Source organism: Macrobrachium rosenbergii, chromosome 41 (assembly GCF_040412425.1).
Source record: "Macrobrachium rosenbergii isolate ZJJX-2024 chromosome 41, ASM4041242v1, whole genome shotgun sequence".
Taxonomy (NCBI): Eukaryota; Metazoa; Arthropoda; class Malacostraca; order Decapoda; family Palaemonidae; genus Macrobrachium; species Macrobrachium rosenbergii.
Window position 1 is genome coordinate 80,965,607 of NC_089781.1, and position 25,222 is coordinate 80,990,828.

Below are 25,222 nucleotides of genomic sequence, written 5' to 3' on the forward strand. Positions count from 1 at the left end.
CACACCGGTATTTATATACAATCATGAAGCTACAAATGTTTAATATCCAGTTCACGATACTAAGGGAATATCCTCGAAGGGGGATTACCACCGAAGGGGAATTTTTAAGTGATAAATGGATCGGTACTGAAGTGTCTCGAACACTCGACACAGTACTTTCCAACGACACTTCAGTGCCGATCCATTTATCTCTTAAAAATTCCCCATCGGTGATAATTCCCCTTCGGGGACATTCCCGAAGTAGCGTGAATTGGATATTAAACGACATTTGTAGCTTCATGATTGTGTGTGTATATGTATATATACGAGTATATATATATATATATATATATATATATATATATATATATATATATATATATATATATAATGTATATAAAAATATATAAATATATATATATTATATTATATATACATAACATATATATTTAAAGTTTAGTTGCGTTAACATGCGTACAAATTTAACAATCATATCATTAAATATATTGCATAAAGAAACAGGTTAGCCATAGTAACCTTGACTACACAATACCACACCTGATCGGCACTTGACACAGCCTACCTCCGGAGAAAACGACACCACCAGTCGTGGGAAACCTATAGGTTTTGACACGCCCAAGGAAGCCGGCCTCCACGCTATCAGATAACTCAATTATGGGTGGGATTACGCAATATCATGGATTGATGACGTAATACGTTACCGACCGTGTTTTTCTGCCGTTGGTAATTTCGATGAGGTTATGAAAGGCGCCGATCCGTTGTAGGGTTTGTCTACCAAATGTTAGATTTGTACCTAGACACAAGCACTGGCAATAGAGATTCTTTGCGACCATCTATCATTTACGACAGATTCATTAAGACCGTTGTTATTTATCTTTAGACTTGGCGAGTTAGGCCAGGACATTGTACCCGACAGTTAAACTGCATTTTATTTGAGAGACCTTATGTAATTCTCATTTGTATCTGGAATCGTTAGCTGTGCATGTGCCGTGTTCCATACTTCAGACAGTTTAAGCAGTAATGAAATGTATTGTATGGTGTTAAACTGAAGTTCTGTCAGATATAATATAATCTACGTACACTAAGAGTGAGAAAATACGTTCACAGAATAAGTTTTTTATCACGGTATATTTGAAAAAGCCAGAATTATTTTGCTAGTGAGGTGCGGCGTAGCTGAAATAATTCCAGCACGGTAGAATGAATTCGTGATTTGGGAAAAGATTACGTGCGACGTACAGTGTCGTGCCTGATGTTTCCTGTTAGTGACCCTTTCCTATAGTACTTAGTCTCTCACTTATAAAAGTTTCAAATTCTTTACAATATTGGTCTTCTTTTTGAGCGGGAGCCGGGGTGGGGGAGGGGGAGGGGGGGCGGGAAGGATGTTTTTGTGCTTTAAATAGATCTCAGGCAGATTCAGGATTAACGTTTCATAGATTTAGTAAGATGAAATTAATTTTGCTCAATTCCGAAAAAGTAGTTCTTAAAATTTAAGCTGACCGTTGAAATGTAGCTTCTAATGTCATTGTTCTTATTTCCGTAACGTAATGTGCCTTTAATCTCCATTTTGCTTTACCTCGCTCCTTAGTGTATCAGTTATTTAGTGTCTTTATATTATATAATAGAATGCAAGGTTTCGGAGAAAAATGGCCAGGAGAATTGAAAGTGAGTCTAAAAGTTTTTTTTTTCTCCCAGAGGAGACAAGTTCCCTTCAAGAAAAGGCCATCTTACTTTAACACTCGCTGGGAAGTTTTTGTACTTTTTTTTAGGTTCTTTTCTTTTGAAACAAAGGTATATCACGAGAGCCTAGTGCTCGCGCGCGCGCACAGAGAGAAACTTCCTTCCCCTCTGAAGTCACAGACGGAATCTCCCCTCACGTGTAAACATTCCTTCAGTAATAATATCTATTGTGAATATACTTTTCCATTTTCCCCTCGTATTTTCCCGCCTTATGTAATAATGTAGATGGATTACCCAGATAGGGATCAGATAGAGGGGAAATGGAAGACCCCGTCTGTGCAATACTGTAATTACCAACTGGGTGGGTAATGACAGGGCTCTTAATGGCCACTTTTGTAGTGGTGGTATTGAACCCTTTTTCCGGTAATGCGCGGGGGTGGGCTCCACGAGATGGATTTTGTGTTAGGTGCGTGCTTATAAATTTCACGTGCTAGACAACAAAGTTCTCTCTCTCTCTCTCTCTGTGTCTCTCTCTCTGTCTCTTTGTGTGTTGGGGGAGTGTGGTCGGGAGACAGAGAGAGAGAGAGGGAGAGGTATAAGTGGTTTGAGATGAAAATCTTATGTTACAAAACTGTAGTATAAAACCCTCCTCACTGGTAACGGTGGTCTTTCATGCCACTCCAGTGTTACATAGCTATAGTCTCTCTCTCTCTCTCTCTCTCTCTCTCTCTCTCTCTCTCTCTCTCTCTCTCTCCTTCCTGCATTTGACATTCCCCCATATAGTGATTAATGCCGTAAATAGCATTAGTTAGAACTTGCAAAAAGAAGAAAGAGAAACATCAGATGGAAACTGAAGGGAAGGAAATGAAATGATAACAGGAGAGGGGAGAATTATATCTAAGTTGTATATAATGTTGGAAGCCATAAAACGAACGAATGCATGCAATGTTTTGTCCGAATTTACTTTCATTTTATGGATATTTACAACTTAATTCTGCGTTTGGTCAGTTATTATTTGTTGTGTAACAGTTTCATTTATTCCGATGTAAATATACTTAAATTTTTGTTTGTAGGCGATGCGGAAGTTTTTATCTTGTTTTCTCCGAAGCCACTCCCTGCTGTGGGAGACTGGCTAACGTTTGAATGCGAAATGTTGAGCGTAATATTTTAGAATGAAACAGAGATGTCTAAAACTTTACTATGTTGTGTTAGTTTCATCTCAGGTTCATCCTAGACTTTGCAGTTTAAATATGTATGAACAAAATTTTATGCATGTAATATTTTAGAACTCCCAACTCGTCTTACGTACGTCATGTTTTATAAATAAAGGCCACGCCTTACAATCTACGTCAACACTAGTACAAGTCGACTTTTTGCGATAACAGTGTTTATATATATATATATATATATATATATATATATATATATATATATATATATATATATATATATATATATATATATATGTATATATGTGCTTGTCTTTAGCTGTATTGTTTCTTAAGTGGTCTGCTGTATTATAAATCTGCTACCATTTTCGAAATAGTATGTATGTGTTCATGGCCTTTTCTTTAATACAAACTTGGTATATAGGAGTAATACTATTTACTTTAATAGTTTGTGTAAATAAATCTGAAATTTTGTCATTTTATTTGTATATCCAGTTGATAATTACGACGGAAAAAGGGTGTGTTTCCGAACGAAGTTTTGGAGAGTAGAATGGTAATATTAGTATTTGTTTATTTTTGCACTGTAAACACGTACGCCCTTTGATGTGTTACCAGAGCAGGCATAAATGCAGAACTATGTTGTCTCAGTTTGTTCTACATTTTTAAAATTCATACTGTGTTTACTAGTGGCTGTTTTTCTTGCATGAAATTTATTGCATCATTGACGAGGAACGCTATGTTTGTGGGAAGTCAGGTCATGTCCAAATTTGGTGTCTTAAAGCTCGAGTTTGACTGTAGTGCTTTTTAACTATGGGAAGCTCTCCTAGAAAATTATTCAAATTTTCACGTTACGAAAATTGATTACTGTGATAGTTACTCATTGCGCCGTTAAGCTGTGTCTTCTAAGAGGGTATCATTATCCAATATTTATTATTTAGTTGCTAAGGAATTATCTGAGGGGTTGGTACGAGCATGCCAGATCAGTGCCCTTGTGACCTAGCTTTAAGTTTGAGGTTATCCGGGTAGTATTTTGGCTGCGTCCCAAATCTTTATATTTATATCGTGTTGGTGATCTAGTAAGCCCTGAGAGTTTGGCATTCGGATCTGCGCTCCTTTTTGAGTTGGCACTTTTCCATTTCCCCCTCAGTTTGTAACACTAAATCATTAAATTAATACAATGCGGGTTTTAATTACGTATTTTACTTATGTAACTGACGTAAATGTAAATTTGGTAGTAAATCCTTCGACCTCAGTTCGGTGCCAGTGGGAGAAAGACTTGTCGGTAATCTGTTAATAAATCCATAATTGGAAACTCCTCGGATCGTAATCATCATCAGTGGCCACGCAGTGGTCTGTTTTCCTCGCGACCTCTCTGTTATCAGAAGGACGTTTTAAGAGGCAATAATGGAGATTCTTAACAAAAGCATCTCTCCCTCTCTCTCTCTCTCTCTCTCTCTCTCTCTCTCATGTCTCTCTCTCTCATGTACGCATGAATTATATATATATATATATATATATATATATATATATATATATATATATATATATATATATATATATATATATATATATATATATATATATATATATATATATATTTTTTTAACAGGTCCTTGAAATACATGGTTCATTTCATATTACCAAAGTCTGTCATTACGTCATTTCTTCGAAAAGGAAGGAGAGAGAGAGAGAGAGAGAGAGCTCCCAAGCAGCTGAAAATGCCCGACAAATGACGATGGTTTGGGACTTGGTTTCCTGTGTCCTTGGAAATTTGTTGTACTTGGTTCGTCGAATTCCATTCATCCGTTAATATGTTTGGAGACCATCATTTGGTCCACGAGTCAGGCCCCTCTTCATTTGTCTCTTGTAGTTTATGTGATTATATATATATATATATATATATATATATATATATATATATATATATATATATATATATATATATATATATATCATGAATATATTTTGTTCTTTGCGTCATATTTTTAACTAAATTGTTAGAAGATTAATGAAAGAATGGTCTATAAAGTTAACAGGATTTGTGGATACGTTTAGGATAGAATTATTTTTCGATGTAACTTCAGAATGAAAATGTGACGCAGTTCTCAGATTATCAGGAAAAAAAAACTGTAAAAAATATAACAACTTTACGCGATAGGCTGTTTTAATTGTGATTAATCACTTCTTACAATGTCATGAAAGATGGGAATCAGTGACCAAGCTATAGAGGATTGTTTCATTTACCGTAATTTTATGTTCTTAAGCAAATAATCTGATAGCATGGCAGTGTATGAGCGCTCCAAAGTCAGTAGGAATGTATAGCCAGTCCTCAGTCGAACAAATTATGGGGTTGGTGAAGGTATTAGTGCTGTATAGCTATTGTTGTTACGTCCGTCTCTCCAACTTCATATTGCCTGGTAACAGACACCACTGAAAACAATTGCATTGCGCAGGTGTCTGACCTTTCTACCCTTATATCTTACCTAATCTTCCATCTTGCCCCATCCGACTCTCTCGGCTGATTCCTTATCCTAGTCACCTTTCAACCGCGTGACCAATCCCTGATATATTCATATATCCCATACCCTTTATATTTAGCCATATCCTGTTCCCTCTTGGCCGTGATACCCAGGTTGTATATCCTCCTCCATAGTTGCCGGGCTGGCTCTCTCTCTCTCTCTCTCTCTCTCTCTCTCTCTCTCTCTCTCTCTCTCTCTCTCTCTCTCTCTCACCCCGTTGAATGAACCGTTTTATATCTAATTAGAGTGGAAAATCTGGAGGAGATCAGATTTCCTGATCCGCGTTGACATTCCTCATTAATTAAGATAACCCGGATTTAATCCAAGAGAGGCAGATTCTGCCGCGGTTCTGATTGGATTAAATGTCTCATTGCGGCGTCTTTATGTTATTTTGATTGATGTAATTGATGATTCGTCAACAATTCCCTAGGTTGCGATTCACTGCGGTTACCTCGTCTTCTTACTGGTGCTTAGTTATGTTTCACGTGTTGTGTATTGTCGACTGGGTCTGTACAGACAGACAGTCAGACGGACAATTAGTTATGCTGTCTTATTCTGTTGCGTTCGTGACTGCTTGTCATAATAATTGCTCGTTGAAAGCTGTCTAAACTTTGCTGTAAAAACACATAAGCTGACATTTAACGTTTAATAATGATTAATCCTAAATATTAGGCCTCTAAGATTGAAGATTTCTCAACTCCTCAATTTCTTAACTTTATTTGGACACGCTTGCTTCCGTAAACGGATGTAAGTGCATCCAAAATGAAGTGAGGAAAGATTGAAAACCTGAATAGGTCTTTGTGGCTTAATATATGCATCGTGAGTGTGACCAGTAATGATAATAAAAAGCTCATATTGGTGAACTGAGGGGCAAAGTAGTAGTTGGTGATGCAAGTGTAGTTTTATGAGTTGTTAAACTCTGTATTATACTTACAATTTTACCTGTTTATTAATTACTTATTTTTCTTTCCTAATAATTGGTCTCTTTATTTCTGTATTTCCTTTTACTTTCTGTTACCTCCTTCAAATGAAACCATAATCTTTGGAAGCTTGAAATTCAAGTCAGTGGCCCCTGTGGCCGGGCTCCGTATGAACAGGATTCATCCTCTGAATAATAATAATAATAATGATAATAATAATAATAATATAAAAAAAATTTACACCACTGCTAGATAAACACTTACGAAACGGCCCAGGAACCTACGCATGCGCTTTGGCATGAGATTTGGTTTCAGAACACCTTAGAGATTCGGCTAATGGATATATCGAGTGTAATTAAAGGTATTTCATTTGGTGAATTCCATTTGGGGATGATCAGCCGGATACGGCCTGAACAGAACCGGACTTTGAAAGGTACTTGAACGTTAACAAGGGAATCTTAAGGTCTTGACTCAGAAGACGAATGGCTTCATTCTCTCTCTCTCTCTCTCTCTCTCTCTCTCTCTCTCTCTCTCTCTCTCTCAATTTTAGGAAGTATGCCCCTCATCAATTTTCCTTCTCTCGTCCGTTTATGTTTTCTTGACGCTCTCTCTCTCTCTCTCTCTCTCTCTCTCTCTCTCTCTCTCTCTCTCTCTCTCTCTCTCTCTCTCTCTCTCTCATGAGTGAGGTACATATTCGTCTGGGCAGCTGAGTAATGGAATTCCCCATGAAAAGAATACAAACAAAAGTTTTTTATGGGTCTTGAAGTATTTTGGTGCAACCAGGATATTCTGCTGCAACGTGTACTGTACTTCTTGGTTTCGTTTTGCACAATATGACAGGAATAATATGCTTAGGGTGACGCGCTTTCTCTCTCTCTCAAAGGATAAATAAATGGATTTCTTGATCTCCTCTCTAAGAAGGTAGTGAGAAAAATCGTTGGTTGTTGCCCTAGGTGAAGACAGCTTTTATGCCAGCTCTGCTCATCGCACTATCGCCTCCAGTAAATTAGGCAAATATGAGGCCTGGTGTAGACCAGCGAACTCAGCACTGTCAACCGAGACTTGGGGAAGCGTAGATGGATTTTTTCTAACTACGTGACAAGTCAATAAACAAAACAAGGATTTTTTGTCTAACTACGTGACACGTCAATAAACAAAACAAAAATACATAATTTTAAGTAAATGTTAGAATATCATCATCATCATCATCATCATCATCATCATCCTTGTTTATTTGTGTAGTAGACCCTCTTTTCGGCTCTCGCTTGATAAGCGTATGTAAAAGTACGCAGTCAGTATGAAGTCGATTTTTAGGCCCAAAGCTTAGTTTTTCATTGTGTATCATTTTCTAAGTTTCTGTGCTTCGCAAGATATCCACTGGTTCTTAAAGTAGAAGTGTTTCTATATCGCGTCTGATGCAGGTAGTTTGTAATGGTCCGGCGTCTGTCTATTCTTAAGTCTGCTTCTTATCCAATCTTTTCCCTCAGTTCACTATTTTAGCTAGAGATGGTGGTGGTGGTGCCATAAGGATGGTTGTGGTATATTATTTCAGGAAGTGTAACACCCCCCCCCCACCCTTCCCTTTCCTCATGTGAGTTGGATAAACAGAAAAGATGCGAACGCATTATGTGCATGTTTATGGTGGGCCCCTTATTTTTTGCAGCGCGTTATGGTTGGGGGTCCCCCACTCATGTACGTAGTGGGACCCATATTTTGTGTCATTCTGTATTGTAATGCATTGTTTACTCAGCACTAATATCATTCAAACTGTAGTGTTTATCTGATGAACAGAGGTATTTGGGTGGTAGTTCAGGAAATTTTCTCCAGTGTATATCTGTCATAAGTCCACTGAAGAAAGGAATGTTTAATATTTGTTTCATAGAAAAGGTAATCAATATAGGTTTATTCATTATTATACAGTGATTTAATAGTCCATCACAGACCTGTACATTAGCGTAACTTAATACTTTTGGCATGCCTTTGTGATAAAAGATTGACGGTACAAACTGTACCATTTTTTATGGAATACTGGTTAGTTAATTGCATGAAGAGGGCATTTAAAAAACTTTCTTTTTTGCACCTTCGTGATTCTTGGTTTGTCGTGAGAAAAACCTGAAACGACATAGCCATTTCATTAGTTGTTTACTTATTTTATCTTATTTTTGTGCTGTTGGTTTACTCATGCATAATCTCATGCGTGCCGTCTTTTTGTTATTTTTTTTTTCATTGATGGAATCTCCTGCAAATAGCTAATGGGCAGTCGGAGGAGGAGGAGGAGGAACTGCATTCAAGACTACCCTCCCTTTCATCCTGTACCTCTCAGTCGCCCTTCCCCCTCCCCCTTCCCTCCCTTCCTGCGTACTGCCTCCCTCTTTCTGTACTTCTGTTCATCCTCTTCCCTCTCTGCTCTTCCCAGCCGTCACCGCATAAATCCCTCACTTTTGACAGACAGTATGAGAGGATTCAAAAAGGCTTTTTAGGATTGCTTTATTCATACCTTTCTGCCTCGACATTCTTTTAGATGGTCTGAAAAGTTCCGATTTTAGTCCTGATTTTGTTGCTTTTCTTGGAAAGATTGCTTTTGTTTTATACGAGATTGTAATGCAGATTTGCGACCTTCAGATATCTTGAGACTGAGAAAGAACAGTCCATTTTTATATCCTTTAAATCTTAGTCCGCTTTGTAGTTGAAAGAGAGAGAGAGAGAGAGAGAGGTTGAGGGTGACTGAAATAACTTATTTTGCTTAATCTTCTTTACGGATTTTGCCACATACTCTTCATTTCAAGCAATATCCTTATTATTGATCAGCATTAACTCTTCAGAGTTATGAGTAAATCCCCATAGTCTTTTTGCAAGTGTTCAGTCTGCACATGCGCAGGATACCATCCCGGAGTTGGTCATCAAGGCTGCAGGATATCCGCCAGTTTCGTGATTCCCTTTGTGACCACGGTTGCCCGTTTGTATTTATCCATTTTTTTTACTGCAAAGGTTGCAGACCTCCTTATTCTGTAGCTCGTGGGATTTTTTTTTTTTACCCATAATTACTTTCGAATGACGCCCTAAAGTTCACTTGCACTGCGGCGTTCCAATTTTATTGTTGCTCATCGGAGTTAAGCGTATTTGTTTATAAAACCTGTTTTATGCTCTCTCTCTCTCTCTCTCTCTCTCTCTCTCTCTCTCTCTCTCTCTCTCTCTCTCTCTTAGAAATAAAGCAATCAGTGACGTTGGAATAAGATTAAATTACTCATCAGTAGAAGAGTTGGTTGGGTATGTAAAATCCTTAACATCGAACGTTGAGTGGAGAAGAACCTGGAGAGCAAGTACTTACTAATAATGATGATAAAACTGTTAATTTTAGGTCCTAAAAATAATAAATACGTAAATAGTAAATATAAATAAGACTAGTAGTAATGTAAATGTAAAAATGCTTTAAAACATCAACGATTTCCCTGTTGATGTTTTTGCTAGTATCCTGTTTCCTGGGGCATCTCCGGAATTTACACTTGAATAATAACTTTAGGTCATTTTGAAGGTTACCCGACTGGATCGTTATATGGGAACTAGAGTTCCAGACAGCCACTTAATCACGACAGCTCCCCACAAAAAGAGAGAGAGGGAGAAGGAATTTCGCACAGTCCCAGTCAACACTAACGATTGAATTGCTTTCAAAATATATATTTCTTTATAAACACAGGCACGTGAATTTTTGCACGTGGGGCACATCTCCATCGGTCCAGTATTGTGATTAAAATCATGGGGAAAAAAATGGAAATTCTGCCGAAACTTCCCGATTTCAACTATACAGTGAATATCCTTGAAAATGTTTCCACTGGAGTTCAAATTTTTTCTTTTTCTATATTTTCTTTTCACATGTAGATGATTTTTTTTTCAAAAGCTTGTTTTGGAAGTTCGTGGCCTTTCAGAGCTGTTCCACATGAATGTTAGTTCATTTCAGTATTAACAAAGATTTAATTCTACTGATTGGTTGTGTTTGTATGTAACTTACAAATGAAAATGAATGTCACGTTACGATTATCATATACTTTTTAATGATTAAAATGTCAGTCACAAAAAGCAAGATTGACCTTTTGTCATTTAATAAAAAAAGACCAATGATCTATTCACCATTCTTGAAAAGAACCCAGACGACTAATCTCTGTGGCATTATTATTCCAAGCAAAACCCAGAGAACTTCGCAGTACCAAAATGAACTAACTTTGGTGGGTGTCTGTTGCGTTGTAGAATTCGCCCTAAAGTTAATGAGTCAGTAGGAAAATATCAGTGCGTCATTCGTCTCCTTACATGTCATTTTTTCCATGCATGACCTTTTTTTATAGGGCATTGGTGGCGGTGGTGGGAGGTGGCCGGCTGTTAATGGTTGGGTGTAGCGCAGGGGACCTGTAATTCGCCCGCATTTTCATAAGTTTGTTGTTTGTTTCACTCAGTTCATTGGCCTTTGTTGATAATATATGTATATACACACACACATATATATTAATACAGTATATATATATATATATATATATATATATATATATATATATATATATATATATATATATATATATATATATATATATATATATATATATATATATATATATATATATATATATATATATATATATATATATATAATGTGTGTGTGTGTGTATTGTGAAGAGCCGTCAATGTAGGTGTATAAAGCGTGTAAAGTTGTGGAAGTTTTCTACACGGATTCTTTCAAGATTCAGCAGTTTAAACGTTTGACTGTTGTTTTAATGGAACCGCCCTTCTTGTAGGGGAAACGGCCAGTGTTGACAATTGCACATATATACATTTATGACTGTCTTTAAAAATAAAAACTACAACGTTATAAGAGTACCGTAAAAAAAAATGCATATTTTCGTACCAAAATTCTCATCACGGTGTGTGGCAAGAGTCCATTTAAGCAGCTGAATAATAAAACACGCTTTTTATTTTGAGGCTCGTGATGAGGAAAAGACAAACTTTTGAAGGATAACAGATGCGCTTAAGATTAATCTTGCTGATAGAGGTCGTAACTCTCTCTCTCTCTCTCTCTCTCTCTCTCTCTCTCTCTCTCTCTCTCTCTCTCTCTCTCTCTCACCTTAGACTTGTAATTGAGTACCATAACGCAACTCTCAACTTCTGTTACCTAAATGCTTTCATAGAACTGTTTCTGTTAGGTAGTTCCTCGTGTGCTTATAACATATACAAAAGTAGGGGAAAATAATGTAATTTTGGAAATATCGGATTGTTTTATAAGTGACGTGGATTTCTTTATATTGCTGTTGTATTTCCACAGGATGTTAAGGATGATAACATAAGACATAAAAAGACTATAGAAACCTTCGGAACAGATTGGTTTTTTTATGACTATAGCGTTTTAAATACTTGATTCAGCATCCATAGATAGACCTCGAAAGTAGCTTTTAGTTATAAAAGTAATTTGAGGTGGAAGAGCAAATTTTTCGTTTGTTACAGTTCATGAGGAAATTGGCAAATCAAACACATTATCAAACTAAATTCTTGTATTAGGAAGGTTGTCAGCGTTTATCATCGATAACAGTTGTTTCTAGGTCTCATATCCGCCATGATTTCATGGGTGCGGATTTCCGAAGCCTCTCGGCCCTGTTTTCCGTCCTGTCTTTCTTGGTCATCGTTTCTCGTGAACTCTCTGAGCATTTTATATTGCGTTTTAAAATTCCCATGGTATTTACCAGTCCGGTTCAAAGGCCCTTGGCTTTATGCCCTGTCTGTGGCTGCTCTCATCGGTATCTGATTTTTGTTTTATCTTATCAGCGCTATCTTCGCGCTGGCTGCCATATCTTAACTTGAATCAGATCTCGTGGTGTCCTCTATGGTGAACTTTTGCCCCCTACATCCTCTTCTTTTGGGACCACCTGCAGTGCCTTGTGGTTCCTCTTGTCTTGGCTATAAGAACGTGGGGAATTCTTCAGAAACCCCTTTTTCTCTGAATATGATATTGGTAGCAGGAACTTGGGTATTATTTTGTGATCACGACGTACTGTACATCGTTTATTCGTCCCTCAGCATTTCTCATTTTTTCCACCCCCTTAGAACTGTGGCGTTTTCAAATAACCTGACCAGGCATCCTTGATTTTGAGGAAGGGGAGAACTGGTCTTGAAGTTTTTAGCTATAAACCTTTTCATTACCTTCCCTACGTGGGAAGGTAGCGAGAAAATGTGAAGAGCATATTCATGTGTCTTGGATATACTTCTCAATGATATTTCCCGCTGGTCTCTAGATATTTAGTTCTTTATAATTATTCCAGAAGATTTAAATTTAATAAAATATGGTCATTCAATCGATTATGTTTCCAGAAATTTGATTTTAGAAGACATCGATATAAAATTTATTCTACCCTTTTTCGTGCCTTGTGTTTTTCAGCGTACTTGAAGGTGTTTAATCAGATGATTGACCCAAAATTTTCCAATAAGGCCTCTCTCTCTCTCTCTCTCTCTCTCTCTGAAATAGCACAAGACTTTATACATAAAACAAAAGCAACAGTAAAAGAATGTAATATCTCAAATGTAGAAAGGAACTCACCTTACGGAAAGAGAAACAGACAAACGGAAATTCGGAAGGATGAACCGATAGTATTTCAGTGCAATATCAAACATTCTTCCAGCGAACTACTCCTAGCATTTCCGTCTCGCTTTCCTTTGGGAAGGACGAAATGAAATTGTGTTCGATTTTCAATACTTCTTCCAACGGCCAGTCAAACAATTGAGATCTTAAAGGCGATGCAGAGACGGAGACCAGATGCCGATAAGATTTGTCACCAGTAATTTGTATTTAAAAACAAAAAATCACAATGGACTTGAATCGAGGTAGTTTTTATTTTGGAATTTGCCGTTTTCTTATGGATTAAATGTCTAATATAATTACTTGAAATCAGTGTTTTAAACTGGACGATATTGTTGTTGAAATCATTCACATTTCATTTTCCAGACGCGAGATTATTCCGAAGTTTTATAATTTTATGCTGAGAAATGCTTGGTAACTCCACATTTTTATCATTTCCTCTAAATTATTTGGATTGCATATCTTGATACTGTCCCCCGCCTCTCTCTCTCTCTCTCTCTCTCTCTCTCTCTCTCTCTCTCTCTCTCTCTCTCTCTGCCTGTGTGTATGCGCTGGCTCATGTATCTGGTGAATTTATGGAGGACATGCTTTCTGTGGCCATTTCAAGTTTCATATTATGGCGCCATTATTGTTTGTGTTTGCCATTCTTATTTTGAACTCGATCGTCTTGGTTGATACAGAAAACGGGAACCGCAATAAAAAAAAAACCGTTCTTGTAAGCATGTATAATAGAAAACGTCGGGCTTTATTTCTGAGTTCCATTGTTGATATAATTTAAACTTTTGCGTTGATCTTTACATGATGCTATGTATTTTTAGGAAAAGGAGAAATGAGTTTTAAGACAAATTATAATGGACGACGGTAATAGGTATGTCATTTTTACCTTAATTTCAGCCATTGTATTAAGTATATTATTAAGTATTTTAGGGGTAACAATGCTAAAAGTATTAGCGTCCCAATGCTCGAGTGTTCATAAAGTGACAAATTTTTTTATTGTAAGCAGCTAGTCCCTTTCTCAAACAAGTAAGAAATGCTCCGAAGTTTATTCGGCGCAATCAAGTTTTCTGTACATCGTATAATCAAGACCACCGAAAAGAGATCTATCTTTCAATGGTCTCGGTATAATGCTGTATGACCCGCGGCCATGAAACTTTAATCACTGGCCGGTGGTGGCCTGTCCCATATCGTTGCCAGATGCACGATCATGGCCAACTTTAACCTTAAGTAAAATTAAAAAAAAAAATGCTGAGGCTAGAGGGCTGCCGTTTGTTATGTTTGATGACTGTAGGGTGGATGATCAACATACCAATTTGCAGCCCTCTAGCCTCAGCAGTTTTTAAGATCTGAGGGCGGACAGATAAAGTGCGAACGGACAGACAAAGCCGGCACAATAGTCTTCTTTTACAGAAAACTAAAAAGGGAAGATTTCATGAATTATTTAACTTGAGCCTTAATGAACTTCAAAATTTAAAATGCTACACAACTCTGGTTTATGCACGTAATGTTAGCCCAGGGTGTAGTCTGGATCCTTTGTCTAGAGCGTGTGTTAGCCGTACCCCCAATGAAGTTTGCGAGTACTACGGAGGAAATGTCAGTCATGAGAAGCTCAACGTGTACAGCGTTGCTTTTGAAACCCCTGAAGTGCTAGCAGTACGTGTCAAATGCGGCATCAGATCTGCTGACGTTTCGGAGATTGGTCATGGTCTTGCTGTGACGTCATGTACTTGAATGATTCGCATTATGTTCTCAGCGAACTCTTTTCCCGCGGGTTTTTTTATTTACTTTTTAAGGTTTTGAAATGTCCTTTAGATACTGTTCAAGCTTGTTTTAGAGGATTTTTAAAATCAATATTGTTGTAGTTATACATCACGCATTGTAAATTTATGCAAAATAAAAAACCGTAATAATTTTACTTTTATGAAGAAGACACATGTCTTAAGGTCTTATGTTTATGTATCAGTACTTGCATCTATAATTCATGCATTTGTCGACATTTTATTTCCTGCTATATAAATGGGATTTTTATTGAAAATTCGTTTAAATGTTTTTGTCACAAAAAATGTTTTAGAATAGAGTGGAACTTAACATTTTTGTGACTGAATTGCAGGCATTTCCATCCAAGCTAATTGAGATCGCACAACTTTTACCAACACTTTAGTTAGAAAAAGCATTGCTCATTAACTCGGTTTAGCTCGGAATGTACCTTGACTTTTAATGCCATTACAATGCAAGGACATGTTTTAAAACGGCATAATTATCAGAGTGGTATGACTCGACTTGTTTTGAGGGCATTAGGAATATTAAAGTAAAGAAGGATGGTTACCCTCGTTGCGGTTAGAAAAGTTGTTTTTATTATTATTATTATTATTATTATTATTATTATTATTATTATTATTATTGTTTCCGTCTGTGAAAAGAAAACCTGAATGAAAATAAAGCCTGATCATTTTAACTTGAAGATACCAGCAAATACAAAAAGGTGGGATCGAAAATGCATAAATATTATTAAAAGCTTAAAAAGTGAGTACCTAGATACACCCTAAACTAAGGTAATTCGTACAGAGGCAAATGTAGAACAATGGTCACTTGGGTACGACATAGCCTAAGAGATTGTGCGCGGGTTTGAGCTAGCCAGAAGACACGATAGGTGTCAATGGTGACGCCATGAATTGATTTTTTCACCTTGTATATACAGCATAGTTTCATCTCTGTCCTCACTGTAACACATCGACATTTCCATCAGAGTTTAAGTACTGTCACAAATCGCCACAATGTTCTTGAGAACTGTAATTGTCAACGTCTTCAGAAATTCTATGCTGGCCACCCGCCTAACTCAAGACTACGCCCTGTGTTTACTTTAGCCTTGTTTAACTTCGCTAAGACTGTATAAGGCTTTGCTGAATGATATTGGAAGTACATACTGATAATACTAGTCCAAGCATGGCTTGTTCATCATGAGGTCTTCAGATTGTTTTGCTGCCCGTGCCGGATTTCCTGTAAGCATTATGTTATCTCCGGCCTTTTTTGTTACTAAATCAACTTTCTGTTGTGACTTTATGCATCTGCTTGAACCACAAACATTTTTTTTTTATGTACATCACACTTTTTGAAAATTTGCTATGGTTTTCAAAACACCAGTTTGAGGAAATGGTTTAATCTCATACTGAGTCTGAAACTTTCTGCACGTGACCAAGAATTACTTAGAAGTTCAAAGACCGGCCTTGTACGTGCCATTCCTTCCCCGTGCTTTATTATGGTGCTGATAGCAAGTCATGAGTTTCCAGAAAATTTTAATGTCTTCCTGGTCATTCTTGACTTTTTTTATTTAATGTCAAAGATATTTACTTCCTGAAATAGCATTTACTACTAATAATATTGGCAATGATAATATAAAAAAACGTATGCATCTCATATATTTACTAAATTTGTGTTTAACTTGAGCACCTAGTGCCATTGTAGGGTCAGGATGATCAGTGGGTATTCTAGCCAGTGGTCAACCACACTTGCCACAGGCCTATAAAGTACCCAGAATGAATATCCTTTGTTCTTTTGGATCGGAGTTCCTGCCTCCCGCACCTATGGGCGTGAGTGGCTTTTGGCCTGCCTGAAGTGGAGTTTGGAGAGCAATACCCTTAGACTATCATCCTGTCCCTTTATGTATAGTGACTGTCATTTTGTATTCTATCCATTGCATTACCGTCATATTTTTTTTTACCGTACTATTACTACTGCCACTACTACTAGCAGTAATACAGTAATAATAATGATTTGTATCCCTTGGCGTTGATAATGGCTATTCCTTCATAAAATTTCCTGATAAACATATTTTACAAAACCCTGTTTACTACGGTCAAATAATGTATCGCCAATACTCAAAATGCTTTCGTCTCATTTCAGCACCCGGAGTACACCGAAGAGGAGCTGAATAACCTGTACAAGCTTTTCTGCCGGTATGCCACCCCGAACACCAAGAAGGGTTCCATCTCGCTGGACAGCTTCAAGAAACTGCTGGAGTCTCTGGAGTTGACCCAGACCCACTTGGAAGCGAAGGAGACGTACGATTCCATCTGCAAGGATGGAAAGGTTACCCTGGACGAGTTCATGAAGCTCGTCAAAGAGCTCACAGCCAAGACGGGCAAGATCAACTTAGATGTGAGTTGCTTCGTTATTTTTATTGATTTTCTTGTGTTTAATTCCTGAGTTACTGACAGGCGTTGCAATCGGAGGATTCTTACTTCTCAAAGCCCGTTTTTTTAGTTTTATTTTTTGTTCTACAAGCTGGTTTACTTGGTAATTAGCTATCCAATTTTGCTCTTATTTGGTTTGTTATTGTATATTCATGTTTTACATTCATGATTTACTCAATTTTTAATCGAGCTTCACAATTGTCCCGACATTATATCGAGTTTGAGGAATAGTTACGGATTCATTGCTTTAGTATTCTAACGTAGGTTTTCAATACATCTTTATATGAAAACTGTTGCATGGTCAATCTGATGACTTTCAATTGGCCTAGGTTTAAAGAACTGCAAAACACAAAGGAAAAGAGGATGTAGGCCTCAAGATTTATCACCGTATTATTTTTATTTCGCGAAAGTTTTTAATGTACAGTAGGTACGTATCAGTGTGCATTTCCGTTAAGGACCAAACAACCCGAGAGATCTGACTAAAGCTTTATGTCTGGTACGGAAGTCTTCGAAAGTTATATATAAATTGAAACTTAGTCGCTCAAAAAAACACAAACTGACAGTAGATAACAAAGTTGAATGAACACGAAGTTTACCTTCAAGTCAGAATTATTTGGAAGTTGAGAATTGGGTACGTGATATGTAAAATCTCTTTGACTACATTTGGTGCTCTTGGTAAACAAGGACTGTATACATATACTATTCCGGGTGATTGTTAAATGTAGGATACATTTTGTAGCCTCCCTGAGATATGTATGTACACTAAGGACAAGGTACAATTTGGTGTATATGCAAGCTTCAGGAACCGTAGGTATTTAGTGTTTGTAAACATGAAGGAGCAGATGATGTTAGAAATACGTTGGCAGATAAGACGTAAGCACATGAATTGTCCTATGTAAGCATTGAGGAATTAACAAATTTTTCTTAGATCAGCGGCGATGGCTGTATATGTAAACATTATTCAAACTGTAAACATAAAAATAGTTAATTGGGTTCTTCAGAACCTTTTAAGATGAAGATATTGATTCATCCTTGTAGGCATAGTCATACACCAGATGCAATCCCGCTTGATATTAGACCATAGGATCTGTTTAAAGATTCTGTTAGAGAAGTTATCTCTCTCTCTCTCTCTCTCTCTCTCTCTCTCTCTCTCTCTCTCTCTCTCTCTCTCTCTCTCTCTCTCTCTCTCTCACCTGTCTGGATTGGGCATTAATAATCACGTTTACTTCTTACTCAAAACTTCCTAACTAGGAATTGATAATCTCTTTTGCTGGGTCGATGGTGGTGTGCTGCTTGCAACTTTCTTAATGAGGCAAAGGATCCTAATGTCTTTAACCCAGCTCAGCCTCGTAGCAAAGACGATAGAGGACGAAGTAATCCTTTCTCGTTACCTGGATTCGATGCCAGGCCCGCGGGATTATCGTCACAGAAACATTGTATTTACTAGGAATATTAGACACGCATGCCAGTAGGATATTCATTAATAATTATATCATTGGTGGGTTACATTATTGTGCTGTACTCCGATCTACTGTGGCTTACTGAATTAAAAGCTGAAGATAATGCAGAAGGTTAATAAAGGGTCTACTGTTATCTGAAAGAATAACAGTACTCGTGGAATTGCACTGGCTACCCATCAAGGCGAGAATCATATACTGTGCAAGGGACGTGTCATAACATATAAACTAACTCTGTATAAAAACGAAGGCGAGGGAGATGGGAGACGTTAAATGAGTTTCAACTGAGGATAATTATATCACTGGGGCCTGGTGCTGAACTGTACAGGACGTAGGAGCCTGATCAGATAGGTTCTAAGGCCTTTGGAAAGACTAACCTTAGTATTGTTCAGTAAATTACCACATTTCAGTTAAACCTAGTGATAATATATTTATGTTGAAAAATAAAAAAAAATTAGTGACTTCCACACCAGCGAAAACTAACATCTTAGGATTTTAGAGTTGTGGCTCTGGCGAACGTCGTCTTCGACAAAATGGGCCGAGATTTAAAAACCAAGTCAGTCAGTCGCACAGCATGGGGGAAGTCACGGGAAGGCAGAAGCCTTTAGCGAAATTGGTAGACTGTATTTATATGGGTCAAAATGATAATAGTGTGAGAAACGCAGGCTGTGGCGTTCATGCCTGGATAATGTTACTTGGTGTTTTGAACTCGCGGTTATTGCAAAAAACAGGACCCGAATTTTTTTCATGCGAAAGACACTACAGTAATGTACGAGCCACTTCTTTTCCCGTTTCCTGTGCAAGGAATTGTGGCCGCATGTTCCTTTGTCCTATATAAAGATCCTATATAAAGACTATATTGAGAAAGCAGCAGAGATATACATTGTAATTAATACTCAAGCTCTGTTAATATTTTTGCACAATGCAGCCTGACGAATTGCAAGCTCAGTGGATGAGATACTCAACGTTTGATTGATCAAGTGATGCTCGTTACAGAGGTACATTAAGCTAGCCCTTGGCATATTTTGTTCTGTAATTACTGGGTTGGTGGGGGGGCGGTGATGGAATACCCATTTGGGCAATACCAAAACAATTGGACAAATTTACACGAGTTAACACCCATTTAAACCAGTGTCTTGTGGTTTGTACTCATTCGTTACGTAATGAAGAGAGAAAGAGAATGGTATTTACAGTATGTATTACAATAACATTTACATAAAAGAAAACATCAGCTCTAGAATCTAATTCCCTATCAATTGCCACAGAGACCCTTATCAATTCCCTTCCAGATCATTGCAAAGCTGTATTGCCTCTCGTCGTGTAAAAGTACTTAGACCACATTTTACAATACGAAACTTTTTTTTTCCCTCGTTTTTACTGTGTCCTTCACGATCCCTCATAAACCCCGAGAAAGTACTGGTCGTAAATTTCGCTCGTTACCGGGTTGACCGCATTTTGGGTCAGTCGTTCAAGAGGCTGTGTGAGAGGAGATCAAGAAGATAGGAACATGATGCTGAACAAGAGGAGGGAGAGGAGGAGGAGGAGGAGGAGCTCAGAGGAGGAGGAGGAGGAGGAGGAGGAGTTGTTGGAGGAGGAGGAGGAGGAGGAGGAGGAGGACTGGGGAGGATGGGAGGAGATATTAAGCTCAGTAATTGAAGAGCATCCTCGAGTTACTTGAATTTGGGATTAAGTTGTAAAATGTATATTGAGACGTACATTGGTTAGTAAAAAGGTGATTGATTATATATATATATATATATATATATATATATATATATATATATATATATATATATATATATATATATATATATATATATATATATGAAGGTTTGGCAAGTTTAGAAAACATAGCTATCAAGACATTTCGGCTGAGTAAGAGATCTACAAATTTATTTGTCTTCACTTTGTATGCTATCCTTGCTTTCAGGTTGCTCAGACAAAGATACCGTTTTTTACTTCAGTTTGTAATTTTGACTGACTTGAGGTTTTGTTTGTATAGCTGAGCGTTTTTCTATTTACTAGAATTATTTCCATTTATGCTTATTTACATTTTGGGGAAATATAACAGTGTAAAGCCCTTACCAATATCTGCTGACCAATCTAACATTTGTTACGGTCACATCACCCCAAATCAGTTCTATCTGTTCATTATTATAGATTTGTTCTTTCTGGTCCTTGCATTTATTTTATTTATTAATCTCTGTTATTTATGAAACAATTCATTATAAGTCTTCGAAAATGATAGTTTTATGGAATTAGTGGTTTCCCTTGGAATTACTGTTCATATACTTATTGTATAATTTCCACTTTAAAGTGTTGATTTCTAACTCTTTTTTTTTTTTTTTACTAATTACTGTCAGTATTTGCTTCTCATTTTAGTTTACATTCTTTCTTGCTGATTCACAGAAGCTTTTAATTTCTTCGAAGAATCAGTGTCCATAAACAAATAAATTCCCCTTTAAACTTTGGCTTTCTTCCTGCAACATTTACGTTCATGCTCTTCTTAAGGGCCCGGAAGACTGCTTAAAAATGATAGCGTTCGCGTGTTTATCCCTAATCACAGGAAAACCAATATTTATTGCTAAACCGTTTTTCCTTATTACTTGGAAAAAAAGCTTCCCCATAACTTCCCCATGGGTGTCCTTGTACGAGTAAGAGTTATTATTGGGCACTAAGCCACTCGCGGTCTATAGTGTACTTTTTTCTTTCTGTCTGAATTCTTCCCTTCACTCTCAGCAGGGATGTGGTTTATTTCCAGTTTGTCTAAAAAAATCTCGTGACCGTTATGTAATGGACTGTGTTGGTTGGTTAGAATCCCGATGTACACATCAGACCTCCTACTCCCTTCCACACCTTAATAGATACAATTAACGGCATTTCATCACGAGCACCCAAGAATTTTGCGTGTCTGTATTTTAAGATATTAAAGTGTTGAATATGAATATGTATCTGAAAAAAAAAAGGCGGTGAGACACCCCTTATTTTTCAAGAAAACCAGGAATAAAAAAGTAAAAAAGACGCCATATAATAGACCAAGTAAGAGCCGATATGAAGACTTGTATAATACAAACACGGAAAATGTAACATGGCGTTGAAACTGAAGCGTTTAAGAATAGAACAACCGGAACTTCTGATGCTGAGCTTAATTAAAGGTGGATTCTCCAAACCAGGTGCAGCCTTGATAGTTTATTCATGGATGTAACGCAACGCGACCTCGTTGTAACGAATCCATGAGACGAAAGTATAAAATGTTAGTTAATTGTTTTCCTTTTATGAGATCTTGCTGTAGTATCTGTACTTAATGCCGGAAATTGGTTTCACGGAAATTCATGAGCTGTTTCTAAGTGTTTTTTTTTTTATTTAAAGACCATGTGAATATTCATTGACAATTTGTATTTACTCATATGTTATAGACCTTCCTTTCAAACTGACTGACTTTGAATGTATAGTTAATAAAGGGACAGGCCAGAATAAAGCAAGGAAAGGGCATAAAAATTGTGATTTTACGCCGGAGGAAAGTATTGTGTATTTAATACACCGAATTTTGCAATATGGAAAAGGGCACGGCCATATCTCTCCCGGCGTTGCGTGGGTTTGCTTGCTTGCTTCCTAATGCATTTCCGATAAGGCGAAGGGGATAGCCGGCCATCAAAGAAGATGCACTGGTGTCTCCCCAAGTTCTGGTCATATTTAATTTAGTTTCTCGATGGTATCGAATTGTTGGATGGCGTTTTATGGTTATTTATTGCATATTGCTTTATGCACGATATTACCTTCCTTGGTGTTTTAGCTAAATGTCCATTTTATTGTGGTAATATAAATTGCATAAACAATTAAACTTGGCATAGTCTCTCTCTCTCTCTCTCTCTCTCTCTCTCTGGCATTCATTACCTATATACTAAGTGCTGTTCCAGTGTCACTCCAGGAGATATTTGTCATAGGCATTCCTTGCTGATAATTCTTGAAAGTAATTGCGAATCAGAAGTACAGCCTAAAGCTCTAGATTCAGGAATTGACCTTCCATAAATCCTTAGATCGCTCCCGTCTTGATTTATGGGTTATAAATTTACCAGCAGACCGGGAATCAATGCCTCCAGAGTTGTCATCAGGCTGTAATTGTACCGTGGACACGGTTACCGCATTTCGGATCACAAAACGCTGCCGACAAACAAACAAAAACAACTGTTTTTGCCATGTTTATTGTTTTATACTACTGGCTCTCGATTGTGAAAAGTCACTTTGAGTGTTCTTAAGTTGCGTCGGATTCGACTTTTGTCCTGCGAGGCTGAAGGCCTTCGTCTGTGTTCTTCTGGCGTTCATCGCGAACAGAAGTCCTGGAGCGACTTAGGAAATTTCGTGTATAAGATTGGTCGTTAGTTGGGGGGAATGCCTGCATGTGTATCTCGTCGTTTGGAAAGTAGCCGTACTTTCCTTTGAGAAAATTAAGTGTATTTGCGCCAGAGAAAAGTAGTCTTCACAGAGAGAAAATTAAAATATTGTCTATATAGTGGAAGTAATTTTTTAAAGGGAATATAGTGCACTCCCGCTTTTAAGATTGACAGTTTTAAATGATGAAAATAAGGGTATTTTCAAAAATACCCTGTTTTTTAGTTTGGAATATTGGTTGAATTTTCATGCGTAAAAATGACATTAAAAGTGACATTTTCACTAGAAAATGAACATTAGAAGGCGCAGAATTAAGTGAATTTTCGTTCAAGAAAACGTTCTGTTTTTTAATGGGATTTCACGTTTTTTTGTTGAACCTTTCCTCGCGTGTCCAGCTCTTAGTTTCGTGATTCTCGTGTCTTTATGATGCAAGTATGCCGTTCCAATTCCAAGGTCGTTAATGGAAGTTTGTTGCTTTTGCGTAATGTTGGATGGTTTGTTTCAACGATTTTTTTGCTATTCGGGATTTAATTTGTAGATACGAAGTTTCGAAATTTTATGCATTTGATGTATTTTAAATTAGTTCCTGGGTTTTGAGCTAATGTTACCTTCATGTTCGTTATTCATAGATATTTTGAAGATTAACCCTTATTTTACCTGTATTTGCAGTGACTGTGCTAGGTAATGTTTTACTCGCTTGGTCCGAGTAGATTCTTTTATTATAAAAATTAAACAGTTTTTTACATCTCATTCTTTACGAAACGATAAACTTGAAACGTAATTTATTTCCGCATTCAGGGGACATTATTTTTTTAGCCCAAACTTTTTTACTATTCTCGAAACTCAAGAGCTGGAGACGAACTTGACAAAAACGTGAAATCTTGAGTCTATAAAAACTGAATTTCATTAGCACTGAAACCCTCAGAACTTCATCGAAGAAGCTATAGCATTCGCTATGCCTTTTTTCGAAAACGTGGCCACCATCAGGGCTCTGACGGCGAAGCAGATAAGCAAGCTGAACAACTCCCAGCTGAAGGAGGGCTTGACCACGCTTATTTTGCACGAGCGGGCGCACGGTCCCTCTAATAGCCAGATCCTCGGCGAAATTCTGGCTCTCAAGAGGGAAGTGGCCGAAATTAAAGAGCTGTATTCGAACGTTGCCAAGATGGCAGAACGAGTCGAGTACGTCTACAGGGTTGTCCATCGCCATCAGGTAGTTTAACATGGTGTGTCTCTTTCTGGCTGTTATTGTTTTGTTTCTTTCTCCCTCTGCGCAGTTCATTCTCAAACAGGGCAGGGCTCTCTCTCTCTCTCTCTCTCTCTCTCTCTCTCTCTCTCTCTCTCTCTCTCTCTCTCTGGGAGCGCGCAATTCGTTCACCAACATGGCTTATTCTGCTTTCTTTGCAAAGTTCCTCTCCAAGCAATCTACTTGAATAGCTTGTTAAAGAAACTTGGCATTAAGGAGTTATTCCTTCAAACGTGCGATTCAGAGTTCCATTAGAACACTTGGAAATTCTTTAGAATTTCCAAGTGTTCTAAATAAATTGTTTAGAATCAATTTATTTAGTTAGTAGAATTATGAGAATGACCTTCCAGCACCGTATGATAGAGATAATGAAATGTATCGCATATATTTGTGATTTTTATCGTCTGCCAATCTTTGATAACTTTCATTTTTATTTATTTAAACCAGTGAAAAGGAGATTTACCTTCTAAACCAAATAATTTCCAAATACAATATTCTGAAAGTTTTTTCTTTCCAACTGCTGGGAGAATTGATTGGAAATTTTCAGGAAAAAGATGTTTGCTGCCTACATGCTTGATTGAACCGCAGGTGGTATTGATAAACATACATATGTAAAGAATTACTAGAGTCCCCACAATATCGTTAGTTACCTCCTTTAAGTAAAAATAGTGAAAATGCAGAAGTTTGGAGAGATCACCACCGAAAGCAGTAAATTGAGCGGATGCAAAGGATTATTTTTTTATCACCAACTCAGCACATGGCGAATTCCCTTGAAGCCGAGCACGCAGCACCACCCAGAGCTTGGCTTTACCTCTTGAAAAATTGAGAGAGACAGTTGCGACAGTCCTTGCCACAGCATAGGCGCTGCGACTTGACAACAGGTATTGCCCAGCCCTCTGACTAAACCATCTTGATAAGGGAATGTCCGATTCTCTCTTAGAGAGAATCCGATTCTGCTGTTGCACGGCATCGTGACGGATGCTGATCATGGTGTTACGTAGAGAGCTGCAGCAGTTTTCATGGTCAATGCAGCTTTCCTGGTTGCCGG

At 37.5% G+C, this 25,222-nt stretch overlaps 1 protein-coding gene across 1 annotated transcript in view; it reads left to right on the forward strand.

Annotated features, from left to right (window-relative positions):
• The window catches only part of LOC136826920 (EF-hand domain-containing protein D2 homolog), a 59,275-nt gene that overhangs the window by 30,051 nt on the left and 4,002 nt on the right, over nt 1–25,222 (forward strand). The window contains exon 2 of the mRNA XM_067084489.1: nt 16,793–17,047. Within this exon, the coding sequence (XP_066940590.1) occupies nt 16,793–17,047 (255 nt within the window). The remainder of the gene's footprint in view (nt 1–16,792; nt 17,048–25,222) is intronic.